The 24,671-nt window shown below is 36.5% G+C and overlaps 2 protein-coding genes across 3 annotated transcripts; both read right to left on the bottom strand.

The window, feature by feature from the left end:
- Positions 1 to 4,883: 4,883 nt before the first annotated feature.
- TPX2 (targeting protein for XKLP2) lies at positions 4,884 to 9,857 on the bottom strand. Of its 2 annotated transcripts, none has more exons than XM_089169344.1 (21): positions 9,471 to 9,857; positions 9,145 to 9,227; positions 8,919 to 8,998; positions 8,668 to 8,756; positions 8,387 to 8,573; positions 8,189 to 8,285; positions 7,979 to 8,089; positions 7,729 to 7,842; positions 7,481 to 7,657; positions 7,323 to 7,385; positions 7,151 to 7,234; positions 6,977 to 7,056; positions 6,785 to 6,863; positions 6,573 to 6,704; positions 6,391 to 6,465; positions 6,188 to 6,307; positions 5,935 to 6,101; positions 5,733 to 5,841; positions 5,575 to 5,634; positions 5,405 to 5,499; positions 4,884 to 5,311 (listed from the first exon to the last, which is right to left on the bottom strand). In XM_089169344.1, the coding sequence occupies exons 1-21, from the start codon at positions 9,610 to 9,612 to the stop codon at positions 5,191 to 5,193; spliced, it is 2,265 nt and encodes a 754-aa protein (XP_089025470.1). In that variant the 5' UTR covers positions 9,613 to 9,857; the 3' UTR covers positions 4,884 to 5,190. The 2 variants fall into 2 exon arrangements, with proteins under 2 accessions (XP_089025470.1, XP_089025469.1); XM_089169343.1 differs by having other exon boundaries at positions 4,885 to 5,311; positions 6,977 to 7,059; positions 9,471 to 9,856.
- Positions 9,858 to 12,053: 2,196 nt separating this feature from the next.
- Positions 12,054 to 22,854, bottom strand: LOC149004869 (putative protein phosphatase 2C 39). The gene is made up of 5 exons (XM_089167930.1): positions 22,528 to 22,854; positions 14,470 to 14,718; positions 14,057 to 14,336; positions 12,940 to 13,094; positions 12,054 to 12,742 (listed from the first exon to the last, which is right to left on the bottom strand). Exons 1-5 carry the CDS (start codon positions 22,570 to 22,572, stop codon positions 12,605 to 12,607), a joined length of 867 nt encoding a protein of 288 aa, XP_089024056.1. The 5' UTR covers positions 22,573 to 22,854; the 3' UTR covers positions 12,054 to 12,604.
- Positions 22,855 to 24,671: the final 1,817 nt, after the last annotated feature.

Consider the following 24,671-nt stretch of genomic DNA (forward strand, 5'->3'; position numbering starts at 1 on the left):
AAAGCTTTTGAAAATAACATCCATTGATGCTCATGAAGTCACTTGAGATTATCCAAAAATATCAATTTTTTAACTTAAATTATATATTGATGTCACAAGTGATTGTGCTAATGGTTACCATGAAAAATAGTTTTTTATAATTTTTTAAAACCTGATGCTCGTGAAGTCGGTTGAGCATGTCGAAAAATATTAATTTTTTTAATTTAAGTCATTTAATGATGTGACAAGTGATTGTATAGAAGAGATTTAAAATACGTGCAAAAATGGGTAGCAACTTTCCCAAATTCCAAAACATCTTTATTAATTAAACTCATAAAAATATATTTTTTATTGTAAACGGATAATATTTTATCCGGATATTATCCAGTCCGTTTAGCATATATCCGAATCCAAATTTGTTTAGTTATCGGACGGATATGGATATTTTTCGATAAGAAAATATTTGGATTCGAACTCTCGTAAACGAATACAAATGCGAATTCGGAGACGGATTTCGATTATCCATTTACAGGTCTAAATATAAGGGGAACCTTTAAAGTGAAATTCAATCAGGCTTGACTCATATATCTTATTGGCCGTTTGGAAAGATGCCTGGTTGAGGTATCTAGTGTTCCATATGGTGTCTTGGTTTCTCAAAGTTGCAAAGAGAGTAGATTTTATTCATTCTGAATGAATTTAATTCAAAATGAAAGGGCTCGCTTTGACCGTTAGGAGTAGATAATCCGTTCCCAGACGGTGGTGGGTATTTTCTGGTAGGGGGCAAAGATGAGACTTAGTTGTTTATGCAATTCCTTTATTTTTTTCAGTTTTCTCTTTCGACATGTGAAATGTCACTTTTGCCCCCCCCAATATTGAGAACCATTTTTAAAGGTAATATAATGGATATAAATGTCATTCCAAATTAAAAACTAAGTTCATCAATCCCTATTTATTCTCCCCTTTCTTCTCTCTCATTTTTCTTCCTATTTATTCTCTCATCTTTTTATAACGTGGGTTAAGGAAAATTTTTGAAAAAAATCTTATTGGTATTCAAAATTTCATTCCTAATTAAAAATTAACTCCTCAATCCGTATTTATTCTTTCCTCTCTCATATTCTCTTTCTATTTATTTTCTTCCCTTTCTATAAATATGGGTTAAGGAAAAATTGAAAAAAAAATCTTCTCCACAATTAGGTATTCTTTCTCTTTCTCAATTTATTTATCGTTTCTATTTTTTTTTTTTTTATTTGATTTTTTACTATTTGTTTCTTTATTTCTTTTACAATTTTTTTATTTGATTTTATCGTGAATAAATGTCTATAGTTAGTAAGGTAAAACTACCATTGGTTTGCATCTACTAACAAAGAAAATTTTGGTTTGCGTATGACTTTCTAGGGTTGAATTCTGTTTTTTTTTTTGCTTTAATTTATCTATATTTGTCAAAAAGAAATTATTATCAATAATGGGCCTGTAAGTTAGTGCTTCCCCAGCGGGAAGGTTATCTAGATTTTTATTCTTCGCCCCCCCCCACCCCCCACTTTTGAATCCTGGGTCCGCCCCTGGGGACAAAGATGGGTGAAGGTAGAACTTAAAGGTGACGGTGAGTGAGTGGCATTGTTGTTATTTATAGTACTAGGGATATTTTGGTACATTGGTATTCAAAACTTGAAAAACTTTAAAGGTCAAAGAGTCAAAATCTAGCAGTGGGTAACTTGTAATTTTTCAAAATGACCATTGTGGGCAGCATATAATTTTTACCATCTAAGTGGGCAAACAAAAAATTTGACCAAACTCAAGTGGACTATATGAAAAAAAAACTCCAAAAAATTGGTGGACAAAATCTTGGACGTTATACACTCCCAAAGGAAGCAATGGGATAAACCCTTTCTTGAAGTTTTTGTTTCCTGGTGACGTTGTGCATGGTAATTCTGAAAATTCCCTTGACTATAACAGATTTTGCTGATAACTGTTACTCGTTCCAGTAAAGAATGATAATTTTCCAACTAGATAAACTTTCTAGCTTTTCATTCTTTCCCAGGGGATGTATCTGTAGGTAGCTTGAACAAGTATTTATGATATACCATTCTTGATCAACACAGGTTTCATGTACGTCATTGTCTAATTCCTCCAGGCTTTGAACCGTAATCTTGCACAAAATCACTTTCGATCGATCTCTTCTCTTCAATCAATCGACCTATCACTCCTTTGAAATTTGAACATCATACAATCTTAATTGTTCCGATGATTTGTCAAATATCGATCAAGACAGATGATTGAAAAATTATTAATATCATTTAGGACCACAAACCATCTAACAGGTGAGAATCTGGCACTATTTTAGGCTTTAATATATTTTTCACCACTCATCTGGAATTTATGATCGGATGGCTATGATTAAGCATTTGTTTAACCTTTAGTGGCCATAAATTCATTCGTCTCATCATCATCGTGAACAGGTTAGACCGGTATAAACCGAAAGTGGATATTTTAGTCACAACACGTACATCATTGATTATTCCTCCCATATGATCATATGGAGCAAAAATTTCATAAACCTCCCTTAAGCTCCCTTTATCACATTTGAAATTTGAAATTTCAATCTTAATTGTTATATATTTGTCAAATATCGATCAGGACGGAGGAATGAAAAATTAGTAATATCATTTAGGACCACAAATCATCTAACAGGGTGCAAATCCCACCGCACATAGTATATTTTTCACTACTCATTGGAATTTTTTCAAATTAATTATCTTTAATCCATACTGTGGTGTCAATCATCTAACATTGTTCGATGTCAAACCCCACAAAAAATGTATTGAGAATAATTAATTTAAAGTATTCCAATAAGTATACATCGAAGGAATGGGCATCTCCTATCACATAATTGTGCCATACATACGGATGCACATGGGTCCCACTAAAGGAACCAAAAGTTTGGTACTTCTAATGACACATCCAGTCAATACAAGATTGTGATGCGTAGTGTGGTGGCAACTCTATTACATGGCTTCAAAAAAAAAATTAAAATTATATTTCTTTTAATTACATCTCAAAGAATCCTACTACAACACTACTAACGTACATACATAAAATATGTCATTATAGTAACACCAAATAGGATTTCTTCCATGAATAAATAAATAAAATTTATGGTTTATTTTGAAAGAGATTGATTTTGCATCCACCTAATAAAGTGAATCAAAGGTCTAAACCGCCATGGGAGGGTTTCATTGCTAATTAAAATTTTGCACAATCATCATAACAAAAAATGTTAAAACAATATAACAACTATGACAGTAAAGCTAATAATCACAAAAATTGCACAAAAACAAAATTTGATGCAAAACATAGAAATATGCAATCATAAATAACTCCAAACTAATAACTTTTTAATTCAAAAACAAAACATAGTATTAGTAAAACTCCAATGGTTTGAATTAGGGGTTCAAACGGAGCGTGTCTCCTTTTTTTGATTTTCTGGATCTAGATAATGGGGTGCCTCTTTGCATTTCATTTCCTTTCTTTCTGCTTGTGAACTCTATAGGTTATTTCTACGCTTCCAAATCAGCGAACCACAATGATGGAGGTTTAGAATTAGCTTGGAGAATTCGTAGAGCATGAGAGAATATTCTCAATCATGTGTTTCTATTTGGTTTTTCATCCCTCTATTTATAATGTTTTCCCTCAAACCCCGAATAAGGAATTAAGGTTCTCCTTAAACTCATCTTAGGGAAGGAATATTAGAGTCCTCATTAGACTCAATTAAATAGAGGAGTAGTCATCTTAGACTACATAACCAACTTGCCGCCACCTATGGCGCAAATTGTAGTAGGACCCACCCACTATTATTAACACTTAAAATAACATTTCAATAGGAATACGAAATTCAATTCACCTCTCTATATTTGATATTTCATCGGAAGTTCAGAGCATTCTTCCTCAATTTTCATCATATGTTAAAAGGTTCTCTCCTCAATTTTCATTAAATTACCAAGAAATTTTTTTTTTAAGGTATCTACTTAAATTCATATGAAAGTGATACCTTCACAACTTCTGTTTCGTGCCAAAGTCAAAAGGTTAGTTGTTAGAAAACATACAGAGTATAATAATTACACCTTCAGCTATGAAAACTTGTTCTGGAATTCTTGTTTGCAAGTTCCTCTCCAAGAAGATTGTCCTTTTCAACGTCGAAGAAATCTAATTCTTCCATTGTTTTCTTAGCAATTAATGATGGAGCAAATAATTTTTCTTGCTAATAAAACGAGGACCATAGAATTTTCAGAAATACTATTATAATGTTTTTCTATACAATCCACAGGTTCAAATGTAGAAACGATGTTCAAATAAAACACCTCCTGGTAGGCATTACCTTAAACTAAGCTGTTACCAGTTTTGGCCATATCAGAGAATTATGAGATTTATTCAAAATAAAGGAAATCTAACATTAGTATCTTAGGGCCTGTTTGGTTACATGAGTCTGGAGATTTCAAATATCTAGAAATTTCAAATTTATAGATTTCAAATCTATGGAGTTATAATTTATAAAATTAGATATTTGGTTGTGGATTGAAATTTGTGGATTCATCCTAAAAAACTATTTGATCGACGTGATTTTTGTGAATGTGCAAATGTATAGCTTTATTGAAATCTTTGGATTTCACCCCTTACCCATAAATCTACAGATTCATGTTTTTAATGTAAAAAGGTGAATCTCTAGATTTCATGAATCTATAGATTTTTACAACCAAACGGGTATAATTCGCAGATTCGTGAATCTGAAATCTCTGGATTCATGTAACCAAACAGCCCTTATCCACAATGCTGAATTGAGAAAAAAAATCTTTATTCATTCAATTCTTTTCTTTTTCTTTTGGGAGTAAGGCCGGGTATACCCAGGACCAAAACTCCTCAGGTTGTCCTACCTAATATGCCAGAGCAAGAAAATGAGAAAGAATTGGAGTTCGGAAGTACAATCAGGGTCATTTTAATGCATCAGTGTCATTGTGAGGGCGTGTCATCAGTGTTAATGGATAAAGCCCATTCATTCCACTCCTCCAGAGAACAGAGATTCGTATTATTTCATCTCCAGAGAAAAGAATCTGAAAACACATTTTAATGATGAAACTATGAATCACTATGGTATATACTACAACACAAATTTGTTCAAGAGACCTTGAACTAGTTTTATACAGTTTTCTGGATCAACAATTATCTCATATTGGAAGCTGCACTTGATATAGCATCACAGACCATCATCGGCTTTTTCCTCTCTCTCCTCTGGAGAACACGCAGGTTAGGGGACTTGGCCTTTGTTGTCCCCTTGTTTGACCTGTTTGATCAATTGAACTCATTATCATTGATGAAACCAGTTGACAACAACAGATGATAGCTACACGTTAAACATACAATATAGGTTGCTTACTTCTGTGGATGGAAGGGATTGTTGAAGTTGGGCACCGGTCTTGCATGAGGAACCAGTGTTCTCCTTAACTGCTTCAGTGCCTTCTCTTCCTCCATCTGCAAAAACGAGCTTAAATGAACATCGGAAAGGAAAACACATACTGACAATTCAAAGGACCACAAATGTATTACCATCTTAGCAGCTTCATTCTCCTCCCTGTACCGCTTGTACTTCAGTTCCTTCTCCTTAATCTGTAAAATTCAACTTTGATGAGCCCATGATTTACAGAAATGCTTTCAGTGCTTGTTTGCATCACTAGAATTCCTAAGAACAAGATAACCAAACTGACCATTTTATCAAACTCTGATCTTTCTATAGCCCGATGATCAACTTGGAGTTCGAACTGCTGCACCTGTGTGAGTGGTTTTCTTGCTTTCTCAGGAAGCGGAATCGGATCCCTGCACACAGAGCCAGTAGGATCTTTTATTACTTGTGATAGGGAAGCAGTCTATGGATTAAATGCTAGATAGAATACTTATCACCAATCTTACTCTTTCAGGATTGGTTGTGCCTTGAAGATTCTCATTTGAGCCTCTTCCCTCTCCTTTCTCTGTCTTTCCTCCAATTCCCTCTGTACTTCTTCTTCATGCCTCACAAGACTCTCCAATTGGAATGGTTCAGGCCGTGTGGATTCCTTAGGCTCAGGCTTTGGTGGTAACTGCACAAAAATTGAAAAGCTGCTAAAGCTTCTTTCTTATTGTGACAACCCCAAAGTTGTAAGGACACTGAAATGCAGCCCCTTACCTCGGGATAGTCGGTTGTGTAAGGATATGGTGTAGCCCTTGGAACCCTTGCTCTCTCCTCCTCCCACTGTTTCTGTAACAGTTCCAGTAAAAATTTCTTCTCTTTCTCTTCTCCCCGTTCCTAGATGCAAAAGTGAAAACAGACAAGTCAGTTAAATTCAAGTCAGCATCAAATTTAGGAAGGATGGAGAGTGAGATATGTACTTCTGTGTGGAGATGGAAGGGATTTGGTGCGGTGACCCTTGGAATTTCATGGCGAGGTTCTGAATTCAAAGAAAGCTGAAAGAGAACAAGACAAGATCATCAATTAAATGAATTCTGCAATCCAAAGTTTAACAAGCACAGCAGAAAATCCCTTGTATTTTTCATATTAGTGACTGACTTACCTTGTCAAACAGATCAACAACTGAAGTCTGAGCTGGAATCCTTTCATCTGTGGCAAAATGGAACTCTTGGGGTTTCGTGACATTTCGTTTTGTGTTGCAAAACAGTCCTAGTTCCCCTTTGCTCTCAAATATCTGAAGAGAATATGATGTTAAATAGAAGTAATGGTGCCCAAACTAGAAGGACAAAATTAGATGAAAGCTACTACTCTGACCTTCTTGTTCAGTGGCCGAGCCTTAAATTTGGGCATCTTTTCAAGCTCCTCTTGCTCTAATTCCTGTGAACTCTTAACCCTGTAGTATAAGAGCATTTATCAGTACACACAGAGGTAGGAATGACTGTAAATCAGGATAAGGGAAACTACTGTAATGGAAGAATAAATCTTCAAAAATTAAAGAATACATACTTGGGTGGACGAGCTCGAAGTAATGTTTCAAGACGAGGCGTTCTAGGTTCAGTAAGCTTGTTATTTTGTTTCCCTTGATTTTGCTGAATGGGCATTAATGCCAGTAAATAAAATTAACTGACGAGAAGCCAGATGATTGAAATACTTTGATGAAAAATAGAAAAAAAGATTCACCTGACAAAAGGATTCAGTTGTGGAAACAACTGATGATGTCTCAGCGTGCTGGTTTGCCCTCTCCATTGTCTTTAAATGAAATTCCTAAAGAATAAAATTAAAAACTCCTTTCAGTAAAGCTAACAATTCTTTCTCCTGACCAATCCATTGTAACCGTCTGAAAGAAAATTACCTGAAATTCTGGTCGCTGGGGGATACTTCTTGGCAATGTTGGCAGTGTTGGACCTTCAAACATCTTAAAAATACAGAAAAGACCTATATGATTACAACATATAACAGAAAACAATAGCCATTATTATATTAGTACTGATTTTTTCGTAAGCAGCAGACCTTCTTGTTTAATGGTCGAGCCTTGAACTTTGGGATTTTCGCCATCATCTCCTCTTCAAGTTCAGCTGTGCTCTTCACTCTGAGAGGACGAAGTCGATTTGTTGTTTCGAATTCAGGTTCCTTCGGCCTAGTCAGAGTAAGTCTTGGCTTCCTCTGCATAATTGAAGCAGCAGAATCCTGAAACAGCAACTACCATCAGATCCTACATATATGTCAGGTATAGAATCAGTGAGATGATAGATCTTTACACTAGAGGCCAAGTTGTTGACATGTTTCAGCTCCGTCTCTCTAGTCTTGGAGTGGAACTTGTTAATCATTTCAGCCATTGATACAAAAGGAACAGGTGGTTCTCGAACATAAACCTTCATTAACCAAAAATAAAAGATTAAAAACTTGTGCCATCAAGGTTTTGCAAATTGTTAGTAAAACCAAACTGAATTTTGATTGATCTCACATAATTTTATCTCCAAGCTATTAGAATTTGGTTCGGATGCATACCTTTCTGTCCTCTTTGCATATCTTCCTAGTTGAGGTGAATAAATTGAAACCACCACTACTCGGAGCAGGTTTTGACTTGTGGGGCAAATTATGGGTCTTGATATTCAGAATCTGAATTTTGCAAATTGTTGAAAGAGGATGCATATTAGGGCACAGTAAATCAACTAAACCCTAAGGAAATCAAAGAGAAGTAATAAACAGTATAACAACCTGTCTTGTTCTTCCATCATCAAGCTTCTGTTTCTTCACTGCTTGGTTTTCCTGGGCTAGGTCTGTAGCTGCACCTCCATTCTTCACGGTTTTCAAACTACATAGTTGGAGGCAACAGATCAGATGGTTTGCATAGCAATCGGAAGCAGAAGGAAAAAGACCAGGCAATCTATACACAAACAAGGTTAAAATACTAACCTGCCACCACTTGTTGGTTTTCCATTCTTAGCTTTGGACAATTCCGAACGGTTTTTGGGATTTAAAGCAGAGGGATTTTTTACCAGACTAGCTATCTTCTTGGCTTGTTGACTCTTCACTGACTTGGTAGTCGCTGTTTCTTCCTTTCTTGAGATCATCTGCGGTTTGGGTGTACAAGTTTCTGTACCTATTGTAGCACACAGAAGGTGCATGTTGAGAATGTAGAACTGAAATTTGAAGAAAAGCTTGGGCAACAGATGGACCTAAATTGCTATACTTACTTGGAATGACTGAGACCTCAGAGAGAGCAGCCTCAACACTAGCTTGCACAGTCTCCACAACTGAAGACTCACCAGTAGCAGCCAAAACCCTGGAACCAAAAGAAGATTACATACGTTAACCAAAAAATTGGGAATTTCCAAAGAGGACCTCTGAACCGAGTCTAGAGGGTCACCAATTTTTTTATCAGCAAAAGAACGGACTAAGAAGGGAAAAGACGTTGTAAATTAATACAAGAATCAGAAATTTCCACCTGGAAGTATCGTTTTCTGGTGCCGAACTAGCAGCTTCTGTTACATGGGATGAAATTGAGGTTTCGGAAGATCCTGCGGCCTGAAACCGTGGAAGGGGTATTACAGATGTGTTCAGTCAGCCATCAAATTAGTGCCTTCGTAAATTTTCACATCTAAAGAAGTTGTTTTTACAGAAAATGGGGGGGGGGGGGGGGGGGGGGGGAAATTATGAATTTGTGAATTTACTTTCTGTAGTTGTTCTGCATCGTTGAAGTTGCAGAGGGCTTCAATTTGAACAGATCTACTCGTCTTGATTCTTGGCATGAAAGCTGCATTTAAGTAGTAACGTATAAGAATTACTGAGACGAGAAAGAAACTGAAAACAGATCAAACGTTTGAGTTTTGGAATTGGAGAACAAGAAAATCCCGAATCTCTTGACAAATCTAAGTTACGTCCACTAAACACAATCCCGAAGAAAACAAAACATACCTAAAAGGAAACCAGAATCGGTCTACTACCCGAAGAAATCAAACAAGATGAAATTCAAGAAGAACAAGAAAGGAAAACGTACGTGAGGGAGCATAGCTTAAAGCTGTATCGAACCAGAGCTCTGCTCTTCGTCTTTCTTCTTCTGATTCGCCGTTGATGAAATCGAAATGCCTAGGTGCAGAAAACTCGTAAGTCTCGTCGATCATGGTGTTACATTCTTCCATTGCCAAAAAATCAGGATGATGGTTCAGTAGTTCTTAACCCTAGCGGTGTACTTGGAAGGGATTTGAGAGTGAGAGAAATGAGAGTAACGACTGGTGTGTTCCACGACGACAAAGGGAGCGAACCAGAGGGGAAGACCAACGGTCGGTTTTCTAAGGTGAGTCGACTTGGGGTGTATGAGAGAGAGAGAGCAGGAGCATTAACGTTGTGATTTCCAACGGTCAAATTTTTGAAATATGGAAAATAAGGCAAACAATAGGGAGAAAACGGCTGTACTTACTTGAAGAAGCGACTCTCTCTGTAAAGGGAGCGCAGCTCCAACGGCTATATCTGATGGTCGGAGAGGGCGTCGTTTGGCTTGCTCTGTCTGTTGGCACGTGCCTCTTATCCAATTGAATTCCTAGTCTCAGATAAAAAACAATAAAAGGGAGTCTGTTCAACCTTACCGTCTTCCATTTTCTCACTCTTATGGGTTTTTTTTTTAACCACAAAAATCTCTAATGGCTTTTTATCCTAGTGAAAAAAAAAATTCATTTCATTTCTTAATGCTTGTAAAATCATAGAGGTTGTAGGGATTTACAAATTTTTCTAGCCATCCTCTATCCGTACTATAGTGCTCTCTTAGCTTGGAACATGACACGATACGGTACGTACGGTACTAGTCAATGCATACCTACATTAGAAACAACCAATATAATACATATCGATACTTCTTTCATTGGATTGCACTAAAATGCATTAATACAACATAATACTTGATATGTAATGATACATTTTTTAAAATCTTTAGATTAATATGATACTCGACACCAGTACTATAAACCTTGGTCTCATGTCATTAACCTCCATTTACTCGTGCATGTGAAGATCTGACTCTGAACGTGACACCCAACATTACACATTGTTTTCTATTTTTGCCCATTATCTACACTAGGTTTCTTCCTTAAGAGTTGAACAGCTTGAACCTTTAAAACCGAACCGCAACAGCCCGTTATAGCCAGAACCGAACCTTAATAGGCTGTGTTTGGACTAAAGGTGGCAGAGCCCGCACCAACCCGAACCCAAACCATTTTAACCCCTAAAAATCAAATAGTCATTTTACTACTTGTAAGGGACAATTAGAAAGATTAAGTATAAATGTCCAGTTGAATGTACGAAGTTTGTTTAAATTAAGTAATATTTATCCAATCCAGAAGTATTTCTTTTGTGTATCAAACTAAATACCAAGCCAAAAATAGAGACGGATTTCATAGAAGGGAAAAAATTCAACATTTTCACAAAACAAAAACCTAATTTCAAAACAATCAACCATAGGCCATAGCACAAGTCGGAATTTAAAAGGGTTTTTGGTTTGAAGATTTGTTTCAGAATGACTATCCGGTGGAACTTAAGGAAAACTTACAATATCTATGTTACTACTTACTATATGGGTTTTTTATTTCTATAAAGTGGGTGGGATTTCTACAATGTGGAATGACTTTTCATTTTTTAATAGAATAGCAATTTTGCTTTCCATAGAACTTTAGCTCTTGTTGCAAGATGCTTAACTATTTATTTTTGTTCTTTTTCTTGCATGCCATTAATTCTTAGCCCAAACTATTAGTCAACCCGAGCATAGACCGTTAGCCCAAACCGTTAATTAGCCCCAACCCAAATCGCACCAAACAAAACTAGCCCAAAACGGTTACCGGGCCATGTTTGGACTAAGTGTTTTTTAGCCCGAAACTGCCCCAAACCACAAGGTTGACATTTGTGCACCGGATGAACCTTTAACAAGAATGCCTATTTCTAAACCCACTTTTTTCATCCTTTGCAGATAGATCCACCCCTTCCCTACTGCAGATTGAGATCATAAAATCTTTGGCACACAGAAATTTCTAAACCACAAGTTTACCTGTAACATGTTGCCATGAGAATCATTTTAATCTGACCACTAACTTTGATGAATGCAGAACTTTATTTCCTAATGCCTGTTTGGTTACTTAAGTCTGGAGATTTAGGGCCTGTTTGGTTATGTGAGTCTGGAGATTTCAAATATCTAGAGATTTCAAATCTATAGATTTCAAATTTATGGAGTTATAATTTATAAAATTAGATGTTTGGTTGTGGAATGAAATCTGTGGATTCATCCTAAAAAACTATTTGATCGACGTGATTTTTGTGAATGTGCAAATGTATAATTTTTTTGAAATCTCTGGATTTCACCCTTTACCCATAAATCTACAGATTCATGTTTTTAGTGTAAAAAGGTGAATCTCTAGATTTCATGAATCTAGAGATTTTTACAACCAACCGGGTATAATTCTCAGATTCATGAATCCAGAGATTTGAAATCTCTGGATTCATGTAACCAAACAGGCCCTTAAAAAATCTAGAGATTTCAAATCTATAGATTTCAAATTTATGGAGTCATTGTTCATAAATTTAACTGTTGATTAGCCTGAATCTTTAGAATAAATCTATAGATTTATCCTTAAAAAACATCTATGAAATCACGGTTCAAATGTTTAGCATTTTTATAGTACAAATGAAATCATACTTAAAAATCTATAGATACATGTTTTTAGTGTAAAAAAATAGATCCCTAGATTTCATGAAGCCAAGAATTCACCCAACCAAACGGGTATAAATCTCCCATTTGTGAATCCAAAGATTTCAAATCTTTGGATTTACGTAACCAAACAGGCCCTAACCCTAACATTGTCAAGAGAGTTCCAGCCAAATTATCCAGGTGCAACGAACATCTCTGGGCTATCAGCCACAGGTGAGTAGGTTCTTATGCAGCTACCCGTATTTACTACTACTGTTGCAACACCTGTCCAAACTCTACTACTACAAAATGTTCAGAACAAAGATACAAGCACATGAGTTTTATACATTTCCCCCCCTCGTTTTCAGTTTTTGATCAAGGGAAGAAACCAACAAACAACAACTCAGCCTTTTCCCAACCCACTGAGGTAGGCTAAGGAACGAAAACACATCCATAAGAATAGTTCACTGGAACCTCACAACTATGCAGGAAATGTCATCTTTGCTTTTCCTGTTAACAGCCTCTTCTGTTAGGTGCTTGGCTGCTGGCAGAGCTTCTTTTATGTGTTTGATGGAGTCCACTGCTTCTTGATTTGACATCACCTGGGGATAGACCAAGAGACAACCACATTAAAAGTCAGACCAACCCCCCAAGGCCAATACCCACAAAAAGCTACAAGCGCCAAGCCAGGAGCAAGATGTGCCCTCTGCTAGCTTTTTTCCTCTTTATGACTAAGGTATCATCTACACAGAAAAATGATGTAAGTAATGATACAGAGGGCATTCAAACGGGAGCAAACCTTCCATAATCCATCACTTGCCAATATGGCAAACTCTGCATCATCATCAATAATCTCCATCACAACATGAGGTTCGGAACTAAGGTGTCGCTTCAAGCTTTTATCACCAAATGCCCTTGCCACTGCTAACTGTCCATCAACTCGTGGCACATCCCCTGATACCATGACACACAGTAAATTTAATCCCAATATTGACCATAAGAAAGATCAAGCAAGAAAGCTTAATCATTTTCAAAGGTGTGCATCTCAATCATAGTTGTCAAAGCGGCAAGGCGACCAAAGCGATTGAGGAACCGCCTAGGCAATTAGGCGACAATAAGGCGACCAAAGCGGCTGGATCAATTTTTTTCAATATAACTACTTTTAAACTACTTTTCAATACAACTACTTTCTATAATAAGTTAAACAAATATTCAATAGTCACATTCATCCAAAAAAAAAAAAATAACATTCAAGAATCATAATTATGAAAAATAATTCAAAAAAAGAACACAAACATAAGTTCATCTCATCAAACCATGGTTGTCAAAGCGTTTGCCTAAGCATTTATCGATTCATTGATTCTTAATGTTGAGTATGGCTTATGCTTCACATTCTGTTGCCGGCGGGGGTGTGGGGGCAGCACCCCGGAGCAAAAAATAGGTTCTATGTCACTTTGGGCCTTGGAGTTCCTTTGCAGATTGGTCATCAATTAAGCAGTTCAAAAAAAGCGGTTGAAAAACCGCTTGGCTGCCTAGGTGGACGCTTTGACAACAATGATCTCAATTTGTTAGGCTTAACCGCTCATTTTCCAAGCCAAGCAGGAGGAATTTCTTCACTGATGGACATCATTGTTCTTGGGTAGGAAACAGAGGACAAGGAATGGCATTTCGAAGACAAATGAGGGTTAGATTCACAGGTGAAGGAAAATTCTAACCCATTTTTTTTTAAGTACTTTTCCAATTATGGGTAAACATGCATTTTATTTCCATTAAGTCCCGTCTAATTCTCCAGCAAACCATTGCACAACACTAAACAAGGAAATGCTCATTTCATACATGGAGGTGGAGCGACTGAAAATAATGACCAGGTTTGGCTCGCGGGGGGGGGGGGGGCTAATAAACCTAATTTTGCTTACCTGGAAGATTGGATACAAAACCCCCCCTTTGTTCGATGTTCTGCTTCTCCTTGCCTTTTGGTTCATGATCAACTGATAGCTGTATGGCCTTACCATTCTTGCATATAACGGCTCGAGAATCTCCAACATTTGCAACTATCAGTTTCTGACCATTGATCAATATTGCCGTGACTGCAGTTGAACCTCCTCTACCCAAATCAACTGATTTCTCTAGAATTGTTGAATCAGTAACAAAATACGCCCTTGTGATCGCAGATTTTGGATCTGTCCAGAAGTCAGGCTGCTTGTAGCAACATAAGGGGCAATGAGATCAAACTATTATGTGTCAGCATGAATGATGAACAAGTAAAATTGGTGAGATGTTATTTTCATTCATAAAGAAAAGAATATATTTTGGAACATGCATCTGTTACCTCTTTCAGAATATTATCAAAAAGATGGGACTGAAGATAGTCAGCAACATCATGACCTGAATGACCATCGAATATGGCAAATAAACCCAATTCATTGTCATTTACTTTCTTGAACTGGGCAACAACATAATCTTCCATGTCATGATTCGATTTTCCCTTGACCAATTGGTAACCATGTGTAATGTGCTTGGAAATCTTGCTTTTGCCTTTCCCTGTATCAGCTGATGATGAACCAAAACCAGCTTTGGCCTACATCAAGCACTGGTCAAACTTCCATAATAGCTACCGATGAATCACAATTAATCATACAAATTGCAAAATGCTCAAAAAAAATGTCATCGCTCTCATACTATGGGCAGCAAACTGCCCTAAGATCACAAAAGTACAAGAACAAGGGAAAAGTGAAGCCATATGCAAATGTGAGAATGCTACATTTAGGAAATGTTGAAAAAGTCCAGAAAGTAACCAAGTAAACTCAACTCTGCCTTACTCCAATTCACTTGGTGGGGTGGGAACAAATAATAAGGGAAAGCTATCAGGCTTTCTAAGAATTTCCAAGTTTAGCAGCTTGGTGTCAATGGAGTTTCTCACTTCATACCAACATTTGATGTCAGTACCTTATCTTCCTAAGGAAGAAAATCCCCGTTCCCCATAAATACAATTCAGTGTGAGGCTTCAAGATACACCATCTACTTGAGAAGTGATGATTCAAGCAACCAAGTTCAAAGGTGTATCAAGGAGTTGTAAGTGGGTGAGAGCCTTGTGGTGCATTAGGTTATTCTCTTCAGGGGGTGCGAGTGCAAGCAGAGAGAGGGTGTACAAGAGGTAGCCAACTGGGGATACAGGGTCTTTGGGACAAATCCCAAGTGTTCTGTTATGCACAACTATTCTCCTTGTTTATGGTTCACCTAAAGACTATGCCCCATGATATGATTTCACTATGAAGAAGAAGACATATACAGCCCTATATTCATTCTACCCTCTCATAACAGAGAAAGCCTCTATTTATTACAACATAGGAAAACTCTATCCCATTTCAAAGACAAAATGCCCCTGAGCCACACCTTAACGGTCAAGGGCCAACGATATGTTTTTTCGAAGTTCTCGACAAGATCTACGCAACGCATTGCCCGCGGCAATAATTTATGCCATATTTCAGCTTTTTTCAAATGTGTTTCTTACCCGAAATGGCTACCTAGGACATTTGGTTTAGTAAAAATTATACTTCACAAACATATGTTGACCTGAACGTTTGTAACGTCAACAAGGTTCCAACGTCTCTATTATGGGCTCTGCTGACCAGAGTTTTTGGGTATTTTAATTCTTAATAATCCCTGTAATTTTTGGAGCTTGATCTCCAATACAGTGGTACCCTTATTACTATTTCAGTTTATGCAACACACAAATTCAATTCTTCAATGCAGAACCAAGAGGAATATGTCTGTTGAACCTTGAGGATCCAATTTGCACATCTCCCTTTCTTCCTACCCTTTGATTCTGATAAGCGGTTTCAGCTTTATCAGCCAGCAAACCATCTTGAGGCTTCTTGTCGAGGTGAAGGTGGTTGGTGATAATGGGAAAGTTATAGTTTTATTCCTCCATGTGTTCTTCAGGTTCAACCCCTTCGCCCAAGGTTACCAATAGTCTTGATTCACCTGAAGCAGGGGACTTTTCTGACAAGGTCAAGGGAGGCAACTTTCCCATCATGTGGGTTCATGTAGCAGGTGGGGGATTGCAATGAAGCTCAGAGCCAGGGGTAAGCAAGTTGCAGCTGCTGTATGGTCCAAGGTTGCAAAGGATAGAAAACAGTGATGGTGGGTGATGCAGGGAAGTAACAAGAAAAGCTAAACTCCTTCCTCACCATCAGACAGTAAGGAAAGTGCTACCATGTAAGATTCCATCATACTAGGCTATCAAGTAGAATCCCCTTGCAGCACTTAATTATAAAAAGCAACTAATCGATTAAATCATGTTTGATGCACACACACCAAATGTCAATACGTCCAACATAAACTACTACAAAAGCCTTGACAATATTCAGCCTTCTGAGCATAGCTACGTGCAAGTGAACTTTGTGGACTGAAGCAAATCAGTATAAAAAAAAACCGTTGAAAAGCAGGCGATAGCAACATGACAACCATTTCTTAAAACCAGCTATCAACAGCAAGCTTAATGATATAAGATCTTCAGTATATAGACATATTTGGGACTGTTTGAAACTTTGAAGTTCAAATAAATGCTCAGACTACGAAGTTCAGTATTCCAAATTACGAAATACAAACAATAATCTATGTTATACGTGATTTAAAACATGCGCATTAGTTAGGGGCATATTGGTCTTTCACATGCATTTAAGTGTGAGCATATAGGTATTTTTACCTGTTTTGTTGTTTAGGGTTTTATCATATTGCATTAGGGCTGCCATTGGTGTGTTACATGATTCTTCTTCTTCCTCTCTCTCTTGTAGTGCTGCAACTCTCAGTTGCTCTGCTAGGGTTTGTGATTTCTCGCTAGTTTTGCTCTTATTTTTAGGGCTTCGTGCTGTAAAGGCTCCTGAGGGTTTATTGTTTGTAATCCTCATAAAAGAGAGCTATATTGTGCGAGATTGTGGGTCTACTTGTTCATTCTTTATAGTGGAAGACTAGAGGTTATACCCCTGCCTTGGATGTAGGATCGCAAGATTCAAACCAAGTAAAACCGATGTGTTCTTGAGTGATTTCATTCTTCATTATTGCTTTCAAGAATCTGGTTCTGAGATTAGTATCAAGAACAAGGAGAAAGAGGGCCGAATATTCTACATCTGGTATCAAAGCCTGTGGATCGGAGATCTTTTCTCTCTTGGTTGTGCGATCTCTGTATTGTTCTTGGTTTCATAATTCTTTCCGTTTCAATTTCTCATTTTACCTTCTGATTTCTTGCATATTTTCTTCTATGGTTCTTTGTTTGTTTTCTTTCTTGTGCACAAGAACCCAAATGGGGTCTACACAAGTGAAGGTGGGAGAAGTTTGATGGAAGGGTGACTTCAACATGTGGCGCAAGAATATGCAGGTAGTGTTGGTTCATTAGAAGTGCTCTAAGGCACTTGAGGGTGAGAAGCCTCAGCTGCTTCTCTCTCTGACATTGAAAAATCTGATATGCTTGAAATTGCTCATAGTTTGTTAATTTTGTATCTATCTTAAAATCTGTTAAGACAAGCAGATGATGAAACCATTGCTGTTGTGATTTGGCTTAAATTGGAATCTTTGTTTATGACTAAATCTCTATCTAATAAGTTCATTTGAAAGAAAATTTATTTGGTTAAAAAATGGATCCTATTAAATCTTTGGAAGATAACTTGGATGAATTTAAGAAAATTACTATTAGTACATCTAACATTGATGAAAGAATTTCAGATCAAAACCAAGCTATAATTCTTTTTAATGCTTTGTCCGATTCTTTTAAAGATGTTAAGGCTTGTATTAAGTATGGTAGGGAGTCTTTAACTTTAGAACATGTTTTGAGTGCTCTTACATCTAAGGAACTTGAGATGAAATTTGCAAAGAAAGCCTCTGCTGAAGGTTTAAATGTTAAGGGCAGATCTGAAAAGAGAAACCAATCTAACTCCAAATCAAATGCAAATAATAACAATAAATCAAATGTAACCAGCCTAATAGATCTCAGTCTAAGGGTAGGGTTACTTGTTGGTATTGCCACAAGAAAGGTCATTTTAGGAAGAATTGTCCTGATAGAAATAATTCACACAATAATGGGAATACAAATAAAAAGGATTCTGCTAATTTATTGGATGGATATGAGAGTGCTGAAGTTCTAGTGCTGTCAATTAGGTTAGCAAACCAGGAATGGGTCATGGATTCCACATGACATCTAGGAGGGTGTGGTTAAGTGACTTTAGACTAATAACAAGTAGAACAGTTCTTATGGGAAATGATTAAACCTATGATGTAACAAGTATAGGATATATTAGGTTTAGATTAGAGGATGGACATACAGGAAACTAGAAGATGTTAGGTTAGTCCCTGCTTTGAGAAGGAATTTAGTTTCTTTAGGGATGCTAGATTCCAAGCAGTTTGCTTGTAAATCTAGTAATAGTGTTCTTAAGGTGACAAATGGAGCCTTCGTTGTTATGAGAGGGAAAGTAATGTATGGTTTGTACATTATCGAGGGTGAGGCTATCATAGGTGAACATGACCTAGTCACAAATAGATCTGATGATACTAGTCTTTGGCATCTAAGATTAAAGACATATGAGTAACCAGGGGTTACAAGAGCTTTGCAAGCAAGGCTTGTTGGACCTTAAGAAGGTAACCAGTCTAGATTTTTGTGAAAATTGCATTTTAGGTAAGTCAAATAAGCTTAGCTTTTCTGCATCTTCACATAGATCAGAATCTATGATAAATTTCATGCATTCATACCTAGTTCTCTCTTGGGTTCACATTATTTTTTGTCTATGATTGATGATTTTTCTAGAAGACTTGGGGTGTGTTTTTCAAAAATATAGATCAGGCCTTTGATAACTTAAAAAAACTCTAGTAGAAAATCAAACTAATAAGAAAATAAAAGTTTTAAGAACTAATAATGGACTTGAATTTTGTAATAAACAATTTTCTTATTATTGTGCTCAATTTGGTATTACTAGACATAGGGCAGATGCTGATACACCTCAGCAAAATGGGTCGGCTGAAAGGATGAATAGGACTCTATTGAACAAGGTTAGGAGTATGCTGGCTGACTCTGATCTAGGTAAATCTCGCCATGTGATTAATTGGTTCCCCCCCCCCCCTAATATAGCCTTTAAAAATCCCCCATAGAACCTTGGACAGGAAAGCCCCTTAATCAGAATAACCTAAAACCTTTTGGATGTTTAGCTTATGTTCACACCAAGCAAGGAAAAAATAAACTCCTCAAGTTGTTAAGGCTGTTTACATAGGATACCTCTAGGAACAAAAGGTTATAAGTTGTGGCTTATAGCTGAAAAGAAATGTGTCATTATTAGAGATGTTGTCTTTAATGAGGTATGCTTTTATAGACATATTTTATAAGAAAAAGAAGGGGTTGTTGACTCAGATAGGGTTAGGCTGGAAGTGAAGAATGCTGCCCATTCTAGGCAGCATGAGAGTGATGCTCAACAAACACCATCTGATCCACAGTTGGATCAAAATCATGTTTATGAGCATGGTGGTGATCTAGATATACCCACTGATATGACTTTAGGAACCATACTTGATCAAAGTGGCCAAAGTAGTGATCCTTTGATTGACTATCTTCTTTCTAGGGATAGGTCTTGAAGGACCACTAGGCCTCCTAATAGGTTTGCCCATGCTTTTTCTTTCCAAGTTAGTGACATTATTGAGCTCAATGAGCCAATAAGTTACAAGGAGACATGTGAGAGTCCATTTAGGAACGAGTGGCTAGAGACAATGAAGGAGGGGTTTGTCTCTTTGATGAAGAACTAAACTTGGTCTCTTGTGGACAGACCTGAAGGTAAAAAGGTCATAGGTTGTAAGTAGGTTTTCAAGAGAAAACTTGCTATTCCTGGTGTTGAGAATGCTAGATTTAAGGCTAAGGTTGTAGAAAAGGGCTTTTCTCAAGTTGAGGGTATAGATTATCATGAGGTTTTCTCTCCTGTAGTTATAAGATTGATGTTATCTATTGTAGCTATATTTGATTATGAGTTAGAAGAATTAGAAGTTTAACGATAAATGTTTTATTCATCTGTTGATTTATGTTGATGGCATGTTAATTGTTTCTAAGAAATATTGATGATATTAATAGGCTAAAAGAGTTATTGAAAAACTAAGTTTGATATGAAAGTTCTTGGACCTGCTAAAAGAATTTTGGGAATGGATATAGTTAGGGATACAAAGAATAAAATTTTGTCTTTAACTCAATGTGGTTATATTAAAAAGGTTACTTAACTGTTTTCAATACAGGCTTGTAACCCTGTTAATATGCCTTTGGGATCTTATTTTATATTAAAATCTCTTGATGGTGATTTATCTAATGATGAAGCTGATTTTATGAGAAATGTGTCTTATGCTAATGCTATTGGTAGCCTAATGTATGCAATGATAGGTATTAAAGTGGACATTGCTTATAATGTTAGTATTGGTAGTAGGTTTATGGAAAAACCTTGCAAGGACCATTAGGATGCTATAAAATGGCTTCTAAGATATTTGAAAGGAATCTCAAGTCAATTGTTTGAAATTTGCTTCTAATGCTTCTAGCAATGCTTCTAGCAGTTTTCTTGTGAAAGGATTTTGTGATTTAGATTATGCAGCTAACTTGGATAAAAGAAGGCCATTGACTGCCTTTATACTTACTGTGGTCAAATTGTAAGTCGAAGTCCAATTTGCAGCATTTGTTGCCCTATCATCCATCAAGGCAGAGTATGTTGCATTAATTAAAGCTGTATAGGAATCTTTACAGATCAAGGGAATTGCTAAGGAATTAGGATTTGAAGTTGAAGAGCCTATTGTGTTCTGTGATTCACAAAGTGTAATACATTTGTCAAAGAATAGTGCGTACCATGAAAAGACCAAACACAACGACGTTCAGTTGCATTTTAGTAGAGAGGTCATTGCTGGTGGTCATGTCAAGGTGGAGAAGATTATTTTCACGGGTAAATCCTACTAATATATTAATCAAGTGTGTCCCTGTTAATAAGTTTAGGGAAGCCTTGAACTTCTTGAAAATTCAACAGTAGTTTTTTATGTTTTCTTGAGTCAGTGTAGAGGTAAAGTCTCTAGTTTTTCAGTCTTAGGTTTTTGAGTTAAACCAAGGTGGAGTCTGTTATATGTGGTTTAAAACATGCACATTAGTTAGGGGCATCTTGGTCCTTCACATGCATTTAAGTTTGGGCATTTAAGTCTTTTTACCTGTTTTGTCTTTTAGGGTTTTATCATCTTGCATTAGGGCTGCCATTTGGTGTGTTACACAATTCTTCTTCTTCCTCTCTTTCTTATAGTACTACAACTCTCGGTTGCTCTACTAGCTCTTGTGATTTCTGACTGGTTTTGCTCTCATTTTTAGGGCTTTCGTGTCGTAAAGGCTCCTGAAATTTTGGTTTGTAATCCTTGAAAAAGAGAGTTGTATTGTGCAAAATTGTGGATGTACTGGAATACTAGAGGTTATACCTCTGCCTTGGATGTAGGATCACAAGATCCGAACAAAGTAAAATCACTATATTCTTGTGTGATTTCATTCTCTATTACTGCTTTCATGAATCTTGTTCTGAGATTAGTATCAAGAGCAAGGAGATAGTAAGCCAAATCTTCTACAATCTAGAAACTGCAGAAAAAAGGAAAATTCAATCATGTAATGTAGTTCAATGAAAGCAATGAGAAGCCATCCTGGAATTAAGAATTGCAACTTGCTTAATTGTTACCATTAATTCAAAAAAAGATGATACACTTAAACATGGTTGAACCCTCACAAATCTAAGTCACCCTGGCATACCTAAGTACAACGAGACACAGGAAAGACCAACTGCGATGCTTAAATCTAAGTTCCTATAATCTGCTTTTTGTGTGTCACTTGAAGGAATGGACTTCCTAAAATGGTGCCCAAGTTACCAATTGATTACCCCCATTGAAATGAACCCAAAATCTGCTTTTGGTTTGCTACTTGAAAGAAGGGAATTCCAAAAATGGTACCCAATTTAGCAATTAATTACTCCCATTGAAATAAACCCCAGATGCTCAAACACAGTCTTCTTTCAAGTATAAATGTGATACAATTCTCCCATAACCCGGTTGATGTTGCAATTCAGCCATCAGGAAGTGAAAGTGGATGACGAATTCTCCCACCGTAAGTTAATCTTTCTGCACCCAATTCATTTCTATAAACCATTAGAAGTTAAGGTCCAGCTTAAAGAAAGCCGATCTACCATCTAGGTATCCCTACCAAGCTAATTTACATTCAAACAGCATTTGGGACCAAAACCCAGAGTAAACTACGAATCAGAAAGCAAGAGCAACTGAAAAAAATTGTAAATTTGACAACACATGGAAGAAATCACAGACGAAAACGAAGAAAGAAAGAGGAGGAGCAACAATTTACCTTCATCTTGTGGAGGATCTCTTTTCCGGTCATGATTCCTTGCATAGGAGGCTTAAGAGTGAGAGAGGGGGAGAGAGAGAAGCAAATGGGAAGGGGAGAGATTGGAATCTGTGAAAGAGAGAGGCTTTCGCACAAATACGGAGTGAGAGAAAGACACGTGAGAGAGCGGTGATGGTGGCGGTTGAGGAGATTGAAATTGAAGAAAACAATGGGGGAATATGGTACATGTCATGTAGTTGGCAACTTGGCACAAACGAAAAGAGGAATGCAGTTCATGAGTCACCAAAAAGGCAATCCACCGCGTTATATGCAGTAGCACTGTAGCAGACGCGTAGACGTGGTCACCGACGACCTTGTAGTCTTTCTTTTCATTTTTGCAGTACCTTTTCTTTTTCTTTTCTTTTTTGTTTTATATTTCTTTTTCTTTCTTTTGACTAATCTTTCTTTCTTTTTCTTTTTCTTTTTCTTTTTCTTTTGGTGTAAGGTAGAATTTTTCTTGTACCTTCCCTGCTTTTTTTTTTTTTTTTCTTGCTAAATTGTGAAAAGAAGAAAAGAATCCTTCAGCGTTTCACACAACTGACTAATTCCATTGAACTCGATTCTTTCATTTTTTTTATTTTTTTGTCGACGAGTTTGTATTAGTGGTAGGGGATATTACTAATGTAGGTGTTCTTTAATAGATGCGAACCCAAGACCACCCATGAGAGTTTGGGCTTTTAACTGCTTAACTAACTCACTATTGGCTATGAACTCGATTCTTGTATGCATTGCATTGGAGGGGGATCATCCGATGGCAAACAATTGATGGAAGTCTCATTTTGGAAGAAGCTTAGGAATGGTGCCAATGGAGGAGTAGTAAGATGGTTAGGAACCCGCTTCTCAGTGGAGAAGTCATGGGTTCAACTCCTGCCGGCGGCATATGTAATATCCCTATCCCCATATATAAAAAGCGCCTTTGTACCAAAAAAAAGCTTAGGAATGGTGTGAAGAGCTCAATTTTTATTGTCTCTATATAAAAAGGTACATTATTTTGAGGATTGTAATTTTGCTTTTATTCCTTAGGGGAGTAACAACACGCCTAACCACCTACTTTGGAAGGCCTCATCAATTTTGGGTTGGACTTGTTGATCACATTTCACTTCTTGGTTATTGAGCCTATACCAGTATGTTCTTCCCGTGTTGTTCAATAAAATTTGGTTTACCAAAAAAAACAAAACATATAAAAAAGTATCACCACCGTATCGAAAGCATATTCACACTTTAAATGAATTAGAAAATAATGAATTTATGAATATAAACGAATACTGGTTCTAATATGGAGGTTGATAAACACTTGACACAACTGAACCATATAGTGTTAACATCCTATATATGGTTTCAATTCTCGGAGGATACTTTATATCAATGTGGAGGCAAGACTAAGCATAAATCCCAACCAAATGGTCTTGATCCCAACCATGTGTGTCCGTACCCTATCAATTTCATGAGATTAGTTAAGCTCATTATATATGCTTTTTAGACCCCAAAAAAAAAAAATGTAGATTGGTCTCCTATAGAGAGAAGCAAGGAATTTCAATTTGAAGAGAGTTCATGTGCACCTCATCTTTGACTAGGCCATAGTTATTTATTTTGGATACAAAAATTATTTTGGATGGAGAATTATTCAGAATAATTCGATCAATCAATTTTCTGGTTCAACTAATATTAATATTGGCATTTTTGCCCTTATAAATTATAAGTAAATTAAAGCATTAAGATTGCTAACAAAAAAAAATCTTATGGAATAACTCTTTTAATTTTTAATGAATGTTTTCTTTCATAATCAAATATAGAGAGGAAGAAAAAGAAAAAAACACATGATTTCAACATTAAAGACTATGCAAACCAAACAAATCATGGTAGTTAATTATCCTACAAATTATAGATATTTTATTTATTTTATAAAATTAAAGAAAAAGAATAACATAAAAATCAAGAAAGATAGACAATATAAAATCTGTTATAAATAATATTGATTGTGGATATCCATCACCCTCCAATACACAATACTTCCAATTGAAGATCTCAACCACTTCAGCATACAATCTTGGTGATTCACATTCCCATCTTAATTGAAGATTACAGTGATCTCAACACACAATGTT

This window comes from Hakea prostrata, chromosome 9, assembly GCF_041222555.1.
Source record: "Hakea prostrata isolate BN-2017 chromosome 9, UWA_Hpros_2, whole genome shotgun sequence".
NCBI lineage: Eukaryota > Viridiplantae > Streptophyta > Magnoliopsida > Proteales > Proteaceae > Hakea > Hakea prostrata.